At 42.7% G+C, this 14,515-nt stretch overlaps 1 protein-coding gene across 2 annotated transcripts in view; it reads left to right on the top strand.

Moving 5' to 3' along the window:
• Window positions 1–14,515, top strand: part of LOC146074676 (CTD small phosphatase-like protein 3) — a 75,418-nt gene that overhangs the window by 36,344 nt on the left and 24,559 nt on the right. The window contains exons 2-4 of one of the 2 annotated variants that reach the window (XM_083183074.1): window positions 286–473; window positions 5,019–5,139; window positions 7,457–7,570. In XM_083183074.1, the coding sequence (XP_083039200.1) occupies window positions 351–473; window positions 5,019–5,139; window positions 7,457–7,570 (358 nt within the window). In that variant the 5' untranslated portion in view covers window positions 286–350. The remainder of the gene's footprint in view (window positions 1–285; window positions 474–5,018; window positions 5,140–7,456; window positions 7,571–14,515) is intronic. The other variant, XM_083183065.1, reaches the window with a different exon arrangement.

Genomic DNA, 14,515 nt, shown 5'->3' with positions numbered 1-14,515 from the left:
ATGTGCTCCTAGGGAGTTAGTGGGACAGTATAGCAGCAGGAAATCTGGGCAGCTCCTCACCTTGCTCCCCATGTCCCATCGTCTCTAAATCAGATTTGAGGCCTATAAATTATAATCGTGCCCTAAGCAACAAGCCCTTGAACAAGGATACTAGGACTGACATTGGCACCATTTGAGAGAGCAATGGCAGCTGCTGCCAACAAATGATAATATATTATTATTATTATTATTATTATTATTATTATTATTATTATTATTATTATTATTATTATATATAATTTTCAGGAGAAAGCAACTGCTAGGACATTTTCGTTGTTGACCTCACCAGAGATACTGGATGCAGACAGGAAATGATTCTGAGATCCCGTAAAATACCTGCTCGACCCCCAAAGGAACCCAACACTCCAAACCATAGATCAGAGAGAAGCCGGAAATCTCTGACCCCACAGTCTACAACCAAGGCACAGCGAAGGGTGAGTGTACAGTATCAGCACGGTCTGTCACGATATTTTAAACAATCTCTCATTTTGGCCCTTCGGCTATTGTTTGAAATATCGTCCAGTGTGTGCGCTTAATATTATTAACCCTTAACAAGACATAAAGTGGAGGATGATAAAGGACCAGCCAGTCATTTCTCAAACACATAGTTGAAGGAAAGAAAAGACTGTCTTGTGTGTGGCGCACTCGGAGAAGAAGATAAATTGATTACACATAAAAATTAACTTTTAATGTATTAATTAATAAAATGGCGACATATAAAACACAACATACATGGGTGAAAGTTGGGGGTAAGAATAAAAAGGAAAAAACTGGAGGTTTTTCCTGCTTAGTGGACCCCTTAGTCCCTTAAATCCTGTGATTGGTCGGAGTGTGGCACATTAAATACCTGTATTTTTATTAAATGAAACTCACTGTGGAGTAGGTATGTTGTGCACTAAATACTCCTGAAAACTATATATCCTTTGGATCCCCTTGTAAAAAGATCTCATATGTTTTATTATTCTGCGTCTCACCAAAAATCTCCTGGTGTGTATGCTGAGTATTCGAGCATTAGGTGAGTATCTGAGGTGACAATAAATATTGTCACGATGGGTATACTTCGCGATGTGTCCTTATAAGTATAACACATAGAGTGGTTCCTATAGATGGGAGAAGTGTGCCTGGTACCTCTGTGGTTCAAAATGGCATAATCTGTTGATACACTTGGGAGCCGGGATCTGTGTGAACTGTCACCCGCTGCCCTAAGTCAATGTATCTATGGCGCCGTGCTCAGCGTGCTTGAGATTGCCTGGTGTGTGTTAGCTTAATTTTATAAGCCAAAATTGCCTGGATAGTGACTCATTTGGCAATTTGTAAGCGATCAATGGGTGAGTATACACCCATATAAATTGGAGCGGTACTGGTGTGTCATGCGGTAAGGTGAGACAGATATTAATGTCAATCATATACCAAACTTTGCTTATAGAATAGAGAGCCGGGATCTATACATATTATCCCTCACAGCTCTCAACAAGTGTGTACACACCGTCGTGTTTGACGTGTCTTAGGCTGGAATTGCCTGGTGTGTATCCACTTTTATGGGTGGGGTTGCTTCAATTAAACAATTTAGTATGGCAAACCTTGTATAGGTAAGTATTAATTGATATTTCTCCCCTGTGGGTAAGCAATATTGGATTGGTGTGGGGTATATGTTGTCTGTGACCTTTTTTAACCAGTAGCAGCTTGGACCGTTTGAGATCCTATCCAGAAGATAGTATTTAAATGGTATATTACTGGCTCAAATCGCTTGGTGTGTATTCGCTAGGCAATACATCAATTTATTGCTGGGTATATGTGACCACTTCACAATGTAACGATTCAACCACTTTATAGGTACATGAACCACTTTATAGGTACATGCGCACCAAACCTCCTTAAGTATTTATCTTCAATGAGTATAAATGAGCATGTGAAAAGTGTATCTACACAGTAAAACCAAAATACTTACGTGTATACTACATGTGCATAAACTTTCGATTAATATGGTCACATGTACCTATAAAGTGGTTGAATCGTTACATTGTGAAGTGGTCACATATACCCAGCAATAAATTGATGTATTGCCTAGCGAATACACACCAAGCGATTTGAGCCAGTAATATACCATTTAAATACTATCTTCTGGATAGGATCTCAAACGGTCCAAGCTGCTACTGGTTAAAAAAGGTCACAGACAACATATACCCCACACCAATCCAATATTGCTTACCCACAGGGGAGAAATATCAATTAATACTTACCTATACAAGGTTTGCCATACTAAATTGTTTAATTGAAGCAACCCCACCCATAAAAGTGGATACACACCAGGCAATTCCAGCCTAAGACACGTCAAACACGACGGTGTGTACACACTTGTTGAGAGCTGTGAGGGATAATATGTATAGATCCCGGCTCTCTATTCTATAAGCAAAGTTTGGTATATGATTGACATTAATATCTGTCTCACCTTACCGCATGACACACCAGTACCGCTCCAATTTATATGGGTGTATACTCACCCATTGATCGCTTACAAATTGCCAAATGAGTCACTATCCAGGCAATTTTGGCTTATAAAATTAAGCTAACACACACCAGGCAATCTCAAGCACGCTGAGCACGGCGCCATAGATACATTGACTTAGGGCAGCGGGTGACAGTTCACACAGATCCCGGCTCCCAAGTGTATCAACAGATTATGCCATTTTGAACCACAGAGGTACCAGGCACACTTCTCCCATCTATAGGAACCACTCTATGTGTTATACTTATAAGGACACATCGCGAAGTATACCCATCGTGACAATATTTATTGTCACCTCAGATACTCACCTAATGCTCGAATACTCAGCATACACACCAGGAGATTTTTGGTGAGACGCAGAATAATAAAACATATGAGATCTTTTTACAAGGGGATCCAAAGGATATATAGTTTTCAGGAGTATTTAGTGCACAACATACCTACTCCACAGTGAGTTTCATTTAATAAAAATACAGGTATTTAATGTGCCACACTCCGACCAATCACAGGATTTAAGGGACTAAGGGGTCCACTAAGCAGGAAAAACCTCCAGTTTTTTCCTTTTTATTCTTACCCCCAACTTTCACCCATGTATGTTGTGTTTTATATGTCGCCATTTTATTAATTAATACATTAAAAGTTAATTTTTATGTGTAATCAATTTATCTTCTTCTCCGAGTGCGCCACACACAAGACAGTCTTTTCTTTCCTTCAACTATATGTCCAATTCCTGTCTCAGTGGCAGCACACCCCACTACTAATTGAGTGCATATTTAATAAAGGGGTTTGCAACACATAGAACCATCTTTACCTGTGCGATTGGAAAAAAGCTTTTTTCTGTGTCCATTTCTCAAACACAGCCTATAACATGGCTGTTGGGAGCTGACTTTATCTCTTCAAGGGCGGGATGTATTAAAATACATCGCCGTCTGCCCGCTGCGATGCCAGCGCATATGTACTAACATATGTGGCTGGCATCGCGGTGACAGAGACCCCCCGCGATACCTGTACTGTGGTGTGCGGGGGGGTCTCTGTCATCTCCCTGCCGCCTGCCTCTCCCCTCATGCCGGGGACAGCTAAGCAAGCTGTCCCCGGCGCCTCCTCCTCCCCCCTGCTGCCGGAAGGATGTCTGGCTGTGTTACTAGGGGTAGGAAGGGCTTACCTTCCAGGTCCAGGAGGACCTGGACTAAGGTAAGCCAGAGGGAGGGGGAGAGGGGGTCGGCGGGTTTGCAGCAGAGGCGTTGGGCGGCGAAAAGATGCTCATAGGCTTCTATATGGTATCACCACCCAAAGGTGTCGATACCCTACAATGCGGTAACGTGGCGGCGGGTTTTTAATACATAGGAAAATGCTGTAAAACAGGGGTTATACCACATTTTCCCCTTAGTACAGCCCGCCCTAACACACACACACATACATACATAAACACACTTTATCTCTTGTTAAAGATTAATACATCTGCCCCAGTATCGCTAATTGCAGCAACTGGGGAGATCATTTCTCATTTTTCTTATTTCTAAAAACTCAAGTACGATTTAGACACATGGATAGTCTTGTGGAAATGTAGGGTCTAGTTTAGAGCAAAAGCCATATCTTTCTCAAATGGGCAAACTATGTGCACTGCAGGTGGGGCAAATGTAACCTGTGAAAAAGAGTTAGATTTGGGTGGGGTGGGTTGAAACTGAAATCTAAATTGCAATGTAAAAATAAAGCAGTCAGTATTTACTCTGCACAGAAACAATATAACTCCCCAAAATCTAACACTCTCTGCACATGTTACATCTGCCCCACCTGCAGTGCAGCATGGTTTTTCCTATTTGAGAGAGATTTTTCTTTTGCGATCAACTCTGAATCAGGCCTGTACCGTAGTCTGCAGCATTACAACCTAAACTAAATACTTGCAAATTCCGTCTTGAATATGTGCCATTACTGAAAGATTAAATAATTGGAAGTTTTTGGAATTAGAGTGTAAGGGGGATATTCAATGTCTGCCGATACATACAACAGTGGAAATATCTTCAGTTAAGGTATTCAATCCCAGCTGGGACTTGCCTGCTACAGACTCGCCTCCCTGTGGAGGTGAGTTTATATTGTTGGAAACGGCCGTGGATTGTTGAATCAAACCAAAATGACTGCGTTTTCGCCAATCCACGGACTTTCCAACAATCCTTGGGTTCCAGCTGTCAAGTTACTGTCGGAAGAACTGAAAACGATCTATGATTCCGACTGATGGGGTATTCCGAGAGTCAGAATCCTGGATGAATACCCCCACTAAGTCTCTAGTCCAAGATATGTGCTAGCAGAACATATTCCCTGGGTTTGAAATATATATCTCTGGTCATGTAAAAAATGTGTGTGTTTTGTATATATCTTTTTTATATATATATATATATATATATATATATATATATATATATATATATATATATATATATATTTTTATTTTTTATAACGTGATTATCTCTCTAACTAGGTGAAGCAAAAATCACCTTATGTTTGCCCAATAACCATTACAGATGATGCCGTAACGCCATCTTGCAAACGGCACAAAAGGTCTCCGTTGCAAAACTTACAGAATTATCTTGAAGAGGAAGGTTAGCAATTACATTAAGCCGGCAACATGTGCAATCTTTAAATGCCTTTTTTTATTGCTCTATTCCATTACTGATCTAAAGGCCAATTGGCAAAATCTTGACGGATTGTGTGCACATCGTGAGTAATGTGCAGTACTGCAGGTCGAAAGGATTGTGCTGACCAATATTGACTGTTGACCTAATGACCACATACCGCAGTAAATATGATGGGTACGCAAAAAGGTAGTGGTGTTGAAGCCAATGGCATTACTGTTTAGAATTTATTTAAACATCCAATTGCACCTATATATAATACTGATAATCCCTTATGTCTAGGGTGGCCAATATTGGGATCCCAGGATTTGGCTCTAAAAACGCCAAGATTTGAATTCCAGGATTGGACCTTCCAATCCCGGGATTAGCTGCGCATTTGGAATTGAAAAAATGCCTGGGATAGGCATTCCTACTTATGTCCTTGTCAAATATTTATATCCAGACGTGGAAATGCTCTTATTAATGTAATGGGATTAAACCTACAGGTACTTGTGTATTATCAGGGCGCCCGATGTAATGTAAATCGTATACGATATCGCATCCGATTTGTGTCCGATTTTTGACTGCTTTGATATGCGATTTAGCGACCGATTTGCGTCCGATTTTCCGCCGTTTTATTTTTATTGTTTTCAGCCATTTCCTGTCGATTTTGTATGCTATTCCATCCTTGCACACCCCCAGGTACTATGCGATGCGATTTTTGGGAAAATGCCCCTGATTGTACAATTAAATATCGCATAGCATTGCATGCCAGCAAGTGGCATGCGATGCGATTCGCAATGTTAAATGCACCCCCATTGTCAATGACACCCCACTATCAACACCAACCCGAAGCGTGGCGAGCGGCGGCGGTACGCGTCCTGCGACCTTTTCATACCCCCACTGTCCACGTCGGCGTGGAGTTGATTTTAGATAGTGTGGCGAGCGCAGCGAGCCACCGAGTCCGAAGCGTGGCGAGTGCACACGGATTACTTTACATGTATTCCGCGTCCCCTCGCGGGGCTCGCCACGCTTCGGGCTCGGTGGCTCGCTGCGCTCGCCACACTATCTAAAGTCAACTCCACGCCGACGTGGATAGTGCGGGTATGAAAAGGTCGGAGGACGCGTACCGCCGCCGCTCGCCACGCGTGGGGGTGGCGTTGACAATGGGGGTGCATTTAACATTGTAAGCACCCATGAGGGTGCTTGTACAATAAAGCATCGCATGCCGCTATATTGCGATGTGATGCACTACGATGGAAATCAGGGGTGTGCAATGATGGAACAGCATGCAAATCATCCGGAAAATGCTAAATCGGCCGCAAAATTGCATCCGATTTTTGCATGCAATTTGCGGCCGATTTTCAGACGATTTCGCGGGCGCCCTGATAATACACAAGTACCAACCTACATTATAATAGGACATTGCAGGCCTTCTCTCACATGCCAAAAGGGGTGTGGCCTCATGCCTGCTAGGCCGTGTTCCCTTGGGTATAACAAGTGTACCCAGCAATCCAGCTTCTACTGTCCTGCCCTCACCCTCACCCTCACGTGGCACCAAATGCCCATATTATCTATTTTCCACTGCTCTTTAAGCAGTGGTGGCAATGTCTATCTCCCCAACTTTTCCCTGGAGGACACAGGCAACACTGTGCCTGAAAGAAGGGTTCTGTGCCAGCAAAACCGAGATATTTGGGGGTATAGTCTAAAAGGGATCCTACAGTCATCATCCCTTGAATTAATTTCTTCATCACTGCCCCATGCCACCCTTCCCATACAACACAATTCCTGCTATCATGGTGTGGGAGAGTTTGCCCACTCTCCTGGGAGCTTGAAGATGTATTTAGAGCTCGACTGCAGATACTAACAAAATCATCAGGTGTTTGTTGCCCACTGACTCCCAGTCCTTCCTAATGGGGACCTAGAATGTGAAGAGAGATTCATTCTAATTCCCTTTGGGCCAGTCAAGTTATGTGATTAGCTGAGAACTATTGATGTTGGGAACTGCATTACAGGAGCAATATGAAATTGTTCTTGTGGAGTTGCCGCAATAAAACCTGTGTCGGAGCCACAATATGGCCCCAGGACCTTGCAATTTATTTTTTCTTAAAAATATCTACAAAATCAGATGAAGGAACAGATTAAATCTTTATATTACCTCAGAAATCAGAGAATGAAATAAATGTGCTGCTTTGTACAGTATGTAAAATATATTTCTACTTTATAAGTGGGGCATGGAGTTGGTAGTTTGTATTTGATCAGAGTACACTGGTAAAAAAAAAAAAAAAATTTTTTATCCCCACAGATTTACAAACCACACCTAGACCGCATCGTGTGAGAGTTCATTTTGAGATGGATGAATCTCCCCCTGAAAATACCTCAGTTATTTGTCTTGATTCACCTTGCATCAATAGCACAGGTAAGTTCACTGCACCGGCTCATGTACATAAGTTTCTATAGGCCTTTCCTGCATACAAATCATGCCTATTTTAGCTCAATGTCATCTCAACATGATTTTTGTAAACCATTAATGTTTCTGTTGGCTAAATGAGTGTAAGATTTTCAAGCATTGTGATTGGAGTACTGCTATTAACCCCTTCCCGACATTTGACGTACATTTACGTCATGGCCGGGATGTACTTCCCGACGCATGGCATAAATGTACGTCATGGCTTTAAACTGTCACTGCGTCTATAGACGCGGTGACAGTTTAAACATGTCTGCTGTCCCTGACAGCAGACATGTCCCTGCATGCCCAGGGGGGGGTGGCGATGCCTCCACCCCGTCAGCGATCGCTGTGATTGGCTGTTCAAATGTGAACAGCCAATTACAGCGTTTTCTGTGTACTGGCGAATAACGTTCGCCGGTGACACAGGGATCGGTGGTGATTGGTGCTGTAAAGTACAGCACCAATCACCACGGGGTGTAAGGGTGACACTGGTGTCACCCCACCTCACCCCACCCGCCCCCAAAGGCCGTGATTGGTTCGTCGGACCGACGGGCCAATCACAGCCATGGAGGGTGATTTAAACTAACGGTGACTGCACTGCAGACGCCATTCCGGTCTGGAATTACGTGCAGTGCGGTCACCGTGCCTATCTGCCGTGATATACTGACCTGATCCTTGCAAATACTTACCTGATCACCTGATCACTGCTTGTAGCGTGCTGGATGCTTCCTGGATCTGACTTCTTGTGACTTCCTGTGTTGTGCTGCTGCTGCTGCAGTGTGATAGAGTTATAGATAGAGAGAGATAGAGAGAGATAGTGACAGAGAGTGCTATATTTTGTGTCTGCTGCCCCCCCCCCCCCTGTTGTGCTGATCAGTATATCTGTGCTGATCAGTAACTTTTTGGGGGTGCTGTTTTTTTTTTATATATATTTACAGCTGTGCTGCGTGTGCAACTGACTGCTGCCCCCCCTTTTGTGCTGATCAGTATAAATTAACTGATCAGCAACTTTTTGGGGGTGCAGTGCTGCTGCTGCAGTGTCATAGTGATAGATAGAGAGAGATAGTGACAGAGAGTGATAGAGAGTGCTATATTTTGTGTCTGCTACCCCCCCTTTTGTGCTGATCAGTATATCTGTGCTGAACAGCAACTTTTTGGGGGTGCAGGTTTTTTTTTTATATATATAACTGTCAGTGCTGCTGCTGCAGTGTCATAGAGTGATAGATAGTGATAGATAGTGATAGATAGTGATAGATAGTGATAGATAGTGATAGATAGTGATAGATAGTGATAGATAGTGATAGATAGTGATAGATAGTGAGAGATAGAGAGATAGTGACAGAGTGATAGAGAGTGCTATATTTTGTGTCTGCTACCCCCCTTTTGTGCTGATCAGTATATCTGTGCTGATCAGCAACTTTTTGGGGGTGCAGTGCTGCTGCTGCAGTGTCATAGAGTGATAGATAGTGAGAGATAGAGAGATAGTGATAGAGAGTGCTATATTTTGTGTCTGCTACCCCCCCTTTTGTGCTGATCAGTATATCTGTGCTGAACAGCAACTTTTTGGGGGTGCAGGGTTTTTTTTTATATATATAACTGTCAGTGCTGCTGCTGCAGTGTCATAGAGTGATAGATAGTGAGAGATAGAGAGAGATAGTGAGAGAGAGAGATAGTGACAGAGTTATAGAGAGTGCTATATTTTGTGTCTGCTACCCCCCCTTTTGTGCTGATCAGCATATCTGTGCTGATCAGCAACTTTTTGGGGGTGCAGGGTTTTTTTTTATATATATACCTGTCAGTTGCTGCCAGTTGCACTGTCAGTTGCACCAAAGGTTGTGCACCTGCTGCCCCTCACTGGTAATCAGTGTCGCATCACTGATCACCTTCTTTTTTTTTTTTTTGAGGGTGCTGTGGGGTCTTTTTTGAATTTTTTTTTTTTTTTTTTACACACACTGATTTTGTGGGTGTGTCCTGTGCGCTGATCAGTGACGTACATCACTGATCAGCTTTTTCGGCACAGGGTTGATCTATTTTTTTTTTTGATCAAATTCCTGTTGCCTTTGAGCGCTGTTCAGTGACGGACGTTACTGACCAACATCTGTGCTCAATTTTTGGCGCAGGACCTTTTTTTTTTTTTTTTTTTTTTTTTTCTGCACTACATACACACTACACACTACATACCCCCCCAGGTTGAAATAAAGTTTGTACCCCCCCTACACTATACACGTGTTGAAACATTTCACTACCAGAAACACAAAAATAAAAATGTCATCCAGAAGAATGTATTCAGCGGAGGAGGCATATGCCATGCTTGCCTCTGACTCTGACACAGCCAGTGAGGCAAGCGGGGAATTTGAAGGATTCATCTTAAGCTCCTCTTCCTCCTCGAGGGACCCCCTCAAAGACGCCCCCGTAGAGCAGCTGAGACCCCCCCCCAATAATTGATCTCGTATGGACCCCACCACCAGACAATTTTGAGCCCCAGGTTCCTGAGTTTTTGGCCATCCCAGGAATCCAATTTGATTCCACAGGTCTCAGAGAAATTGACTTTTTCAAATTATTTTTCTCTGATGATTTTATAAATTTAATGGTGGACCAAACTAATTTATATGCCCAGCAGTTTATTGCTCAAAACCCCACGTCATCATTTGCTAGGTGGACCCCTGTAGATGCAGTAGAGATGATGACGTTTTGGGGTCTGGTGTTTCATATGGGCATAGTAAAAAAGCCAGAAATTAGGCAATATTGGAGTACAGATGTTCTGTACAGCACCCCACTTTACCGTATGGCCATGACCCGGACTCGTTTTGAGTTAATCCTTAAATTTTTGCATTACAACGATAATGCACAGTGCCCACCCAGAGATGATCCCACCTTTGACCGGCTATTCAAAGTCAGGCCGGTCATTGATCATTTCAGTGCCAAATTTGCAGAGATGTACATCCCAGATAAATTCATTTGCATAGACAAATCCCTTATACATTTTAAAGGAAGGGTTAAATTCCGCCAGTACCTTCCCAGTAAGAAGGCAAGGTATGGCATAAAAATGTATAAGCTGTGTGAAAGCACCTCAGGGTACACTCACAGGTTTAGGGTATATGAAGGGAAGGATTCAAGAATTGAACCGCCAGAATGCCCCCCCTCCCTCGTAGGTGTTAGTGAAAAAATTGTCTGGGATTTAGTGCACCCCTTCCTGGATAAAGGTTATCACCTCTATGTGGATAACTTTTACACTAGCATCCCCCTGTTTAAGGCCCTTGGTTCAAGAGGTACAGCAGCTTGCGGTACTGTGCGCAAGAACCAAAGAGGCCTCCCAAAAACGCACATTGCCCAAGTAATGAGAAGGGGTGAAAGCAGGGCACAATCCACCGAAAATATGTTGTTGGTCAAATATAAGGACAAGAGGGATGTCCTTATACTGACAACAATTCACGGAGACAGTACCACCTCCGTCCCTGTACGAAGTACCAGTACCCACACCTCAAAACATAATTGTATCCTGGATTACAATAAGTACATGGGCGGAGTGGATCTTTCAGATCAGGTACTGAAGCCGTACAGTGCCCTGCGGAAAACAAAAATCTGGTACAAGAAGCTGGCCGTGTATATCATCCAGATGGCACTGTATAACGCTTACATGCTATTCCGTTCTACTAGCCAGAGGGGGACATTTATGCACTTTCAAGAGGAAGTCATAAAGAGCCTAATATTTGGGAACCAGCAGGCAGAGGGCCCCAGTACTTCTAGTACTGGCCCCCGTATTGTACCAGGGCAGCATTTTCCTGATGAAATCCCCTCCACTGGAAAAAAGGGCAGGACACAAAAAAGGTGCAAAGTTTGCTATAAAAAGGGAATAAGAAAGCAAACTATTTTCCAGTGTGACACTTGCCCCGACAAACCCGGCCTATGTATAAAGGAGTGTTTTAAAATATACCACACATCTATGGATTATTAGGTTCATCATTTCACCGTGCTTCGGGGGTCTTGCTAATGCCACATAGCACCCACCATTCATTCCACCAGAATCTGAGCCGCAAAATCCAAAAATCACTCCTTCCCTTCTGAGTCCTGCCATGCACCCAACTGGTATTTTTTGGTCACATGTGAGGCATTGCCGTACTCGGGAGAAATTGGGGCACAGATTTTGGGGTGCTTTTTCTCCTTCATACCTTATGAAAATGAAAAATTTTGAGCCAGAACTGCATTTTTGTGTAAAAAAAATGTAATTTTTCATTTGCACAGCCCAGTTGTATCAAAATTGGTGAAACCCCTGGGGGTTTGAAATGTACACTATACCCCTAGATGAATTCCCTGAGGGGTGTAGTTTGCAAAATGGGGTCACTTGTGGGGGGGTTCCACTGTATTGGTGCTTTGGGGGTCTTGCTAATGCGACATAGCACCCACCAAAATTCCACCAGAATCTGTGCTGCAAAATCCAAATATCACTCCTTCCCTTCTGAGTCCTGCCATTTTTTGGTCACACATGAAGCATTGCCGTACTCGGGAGAAATTGGGGCACAGATTTTGGGGTGTTTTTTCTCCTTCATACCTTATGAAAATGAAAAATTTTGAGCCAGAACTGCATTTTTGTGTAAAAAAATGTAATTTTTCATTTGCACAGCCCAGTTGTATCAAAATTGGTGAAACCCCTGGGGGTTTGAAATGTACACTATACCCCTAGATGAATTCCCTGAGGGGTGTAGTTTGCAAAATGGGGTCACTTGTGGGGGGCTTCCACTGTATTGGTGCTTTGGGGGTCTTGCTAATGCGACATAGCACCCACCAAAATTCCACCAGAATCTGAGCTGCAAAATACAAAAATCACTCCTTCCCTTCTGAGTCCTGCCATGCACCCAAATGGTATTTTTTGGTCACATGTGAGGCATTGCCGTACTCGGGAGAAATTGGGGCACAGATTTTGGGGTGTTTTTTCTCCTTCATTCCTTGTGAAAATGAAAAATTTTGAGCCAGAACTGCATTTTTGTGTAAAAAATTTAATTTTTCATTTTCACTGCCCAGTTGTATCAAAATTGGTGAAACCCCTGGGGGTTTGAAATGTACATTATACCCCTAGATGAATTCCCTGAGGGGTGTAGTTTGCAAAATGGGGTCACTTGTGGGGGGGTTCCTAACTTTTAGCATCTTATGGTGCCTAGAAACCTACATGGTGCCTAAAAAATAATCTCATAAAAAGGAGGCTCCAAAATCAAGTAGGTGCTCCTTCTATTATGAAGCCTGTGGTTTGGTCAACGTGCACACTAGGGCCACATATAGGATATTTATGAAAACAAAAGAATTGGGGGAATCAATTTTTAGTCACATTTCTCTAGTAAAATCTACTGTGTTCCTTAGAAAAATGTATTAAAATTGCAAATCTGCAAAAAAAATGAAATTTTGAAATTTCACCTACACTTTGTTTTAATTCCTGTGAAACACCTAAAGGGTTAACAAACTTCCAAAATGCTGTTTTGAATACTGTGAGGGGTGCAGTTTTTGAAATGGCATCATTTATGGGGGTGTCTCACTTACAAGTCCCTCAAAGTCACATCAGAACTGAACTGGTCCCTAAAAAAATCAGTGTTTGAAATTTTCTTGAAAATTTGAGAATTTGCTATTCATATTTTAAGCCTCCTAGTGTCCAAAAAAATTAAAAGGAAGTTGAAATAATGATGGAAACATAAAGTAGACATATGGTCTATGTTAGTTATTAACTATTTTGAGTGGTATGATTATTTGTCTCACAAGCAGAAAATTTAACATTTTGCAAATTGCTAAATTTTCAATTTTTTTTACGACATTTTGGTATTTTTCACAAAAAAACACAGACTGTATCGACCCAAATTTACCACTAATTTGAAGTACAATGTGTCACGAGAAAACAATCTCAAAATCACTGGGATAAGTAAAAGCAAAAAAAAGTTAATCCCACTTAAGTGATACATGTCAGATTTGAAAAAAAGGGCTCTGTCAGGAACGCAAAAACTGGCTCTGTCAGGAAGGGGTTAAATACCTTTCAGACTATCCATAGGGGGGTATGCAATCTGGGATCACGGCTGTCGATCCCTGCCGATAGCCGTGATCCTGGCCCATTTGCAGTCAGATCGACCACATAACGACAGACGGGATTCAATGTCCCGCCTGGCGATGGGCGCAAAGGGGTCATGGCCGCAAAAACGACCGTGGATTGTCGATCTGCGGCCCGGATAACGAAAATCCATGGCCGTTATCAGCAGAACGGGCTTCTGAAGTCGGGCTCGTTCTGCCTTGATCCCGCATCAATGCTGTCGTTAATGTTCGCATTGAATAGGAGGGAGCCGCCGCTATTCCCACGTCGGAAATAGTGGCGGCACATTGCATAGCCCCCCATAATGTCCATGTTAAATATGTGGTTAGCTTTTATTTGTGTGTGTGTGTGTGTGTGTGTGTGTGTGTCCTCTCTCGCTTTCAAAGTTTTACTGAAATCTACAGATATACAAATATACACCTACATCCAAAATACATTAGCATATCTGGGATAGTAAATCAGTGAGGAGGAAAATAAACAATCGAATTACGAACTTAAGGTGGGCCGCTGTCTCCTTGTTTGTTTAGTACCCCACAATAAGAAGCGTGGTGGAAGCAGAGCCATATTTGACAGCAGGTATAGGTGACAGAACCATCAGGCTTGCATACTGCCACTCTGAGATGGGTGGCCATTGACTACAGTAGCAGACTGAATCTTTAAAGCTTTTTATTCCATAAGGTGTTACGTGCACTATCCACTTCCAGACTGGTTAGTTTGAACTGCCCACCCACTACTCACCATGCACTGGCTAAGCCAGAACTACAGAAGTGGAAGGACCCAAATTCCAAGTGCTAAATGGATGACCTAACTGGCACCTCATCGCACAGTACAAAAAGTATGTGCTTGCACAT

The sequence above is a fragment of the Crinia signifera genome, chromosome 1 (assembly GCF_055691185.1).
Source record: "Crinia signifera chromosome 1, ASM5569118v1, whole genome shotgun sequence".
NCBI classification, from domain to species: domain Eukaryota; kingdom Metazoa; phylum Chordata; class Amphibia; order Anura; family Myobatrachidae; genus Crinia; species Crinia signifera.
The sequence above is the reverse complement of the archived record's forward strand: the minus strand, read 5'-3'. Positions and strand labels throughout refer to the sequence as shown.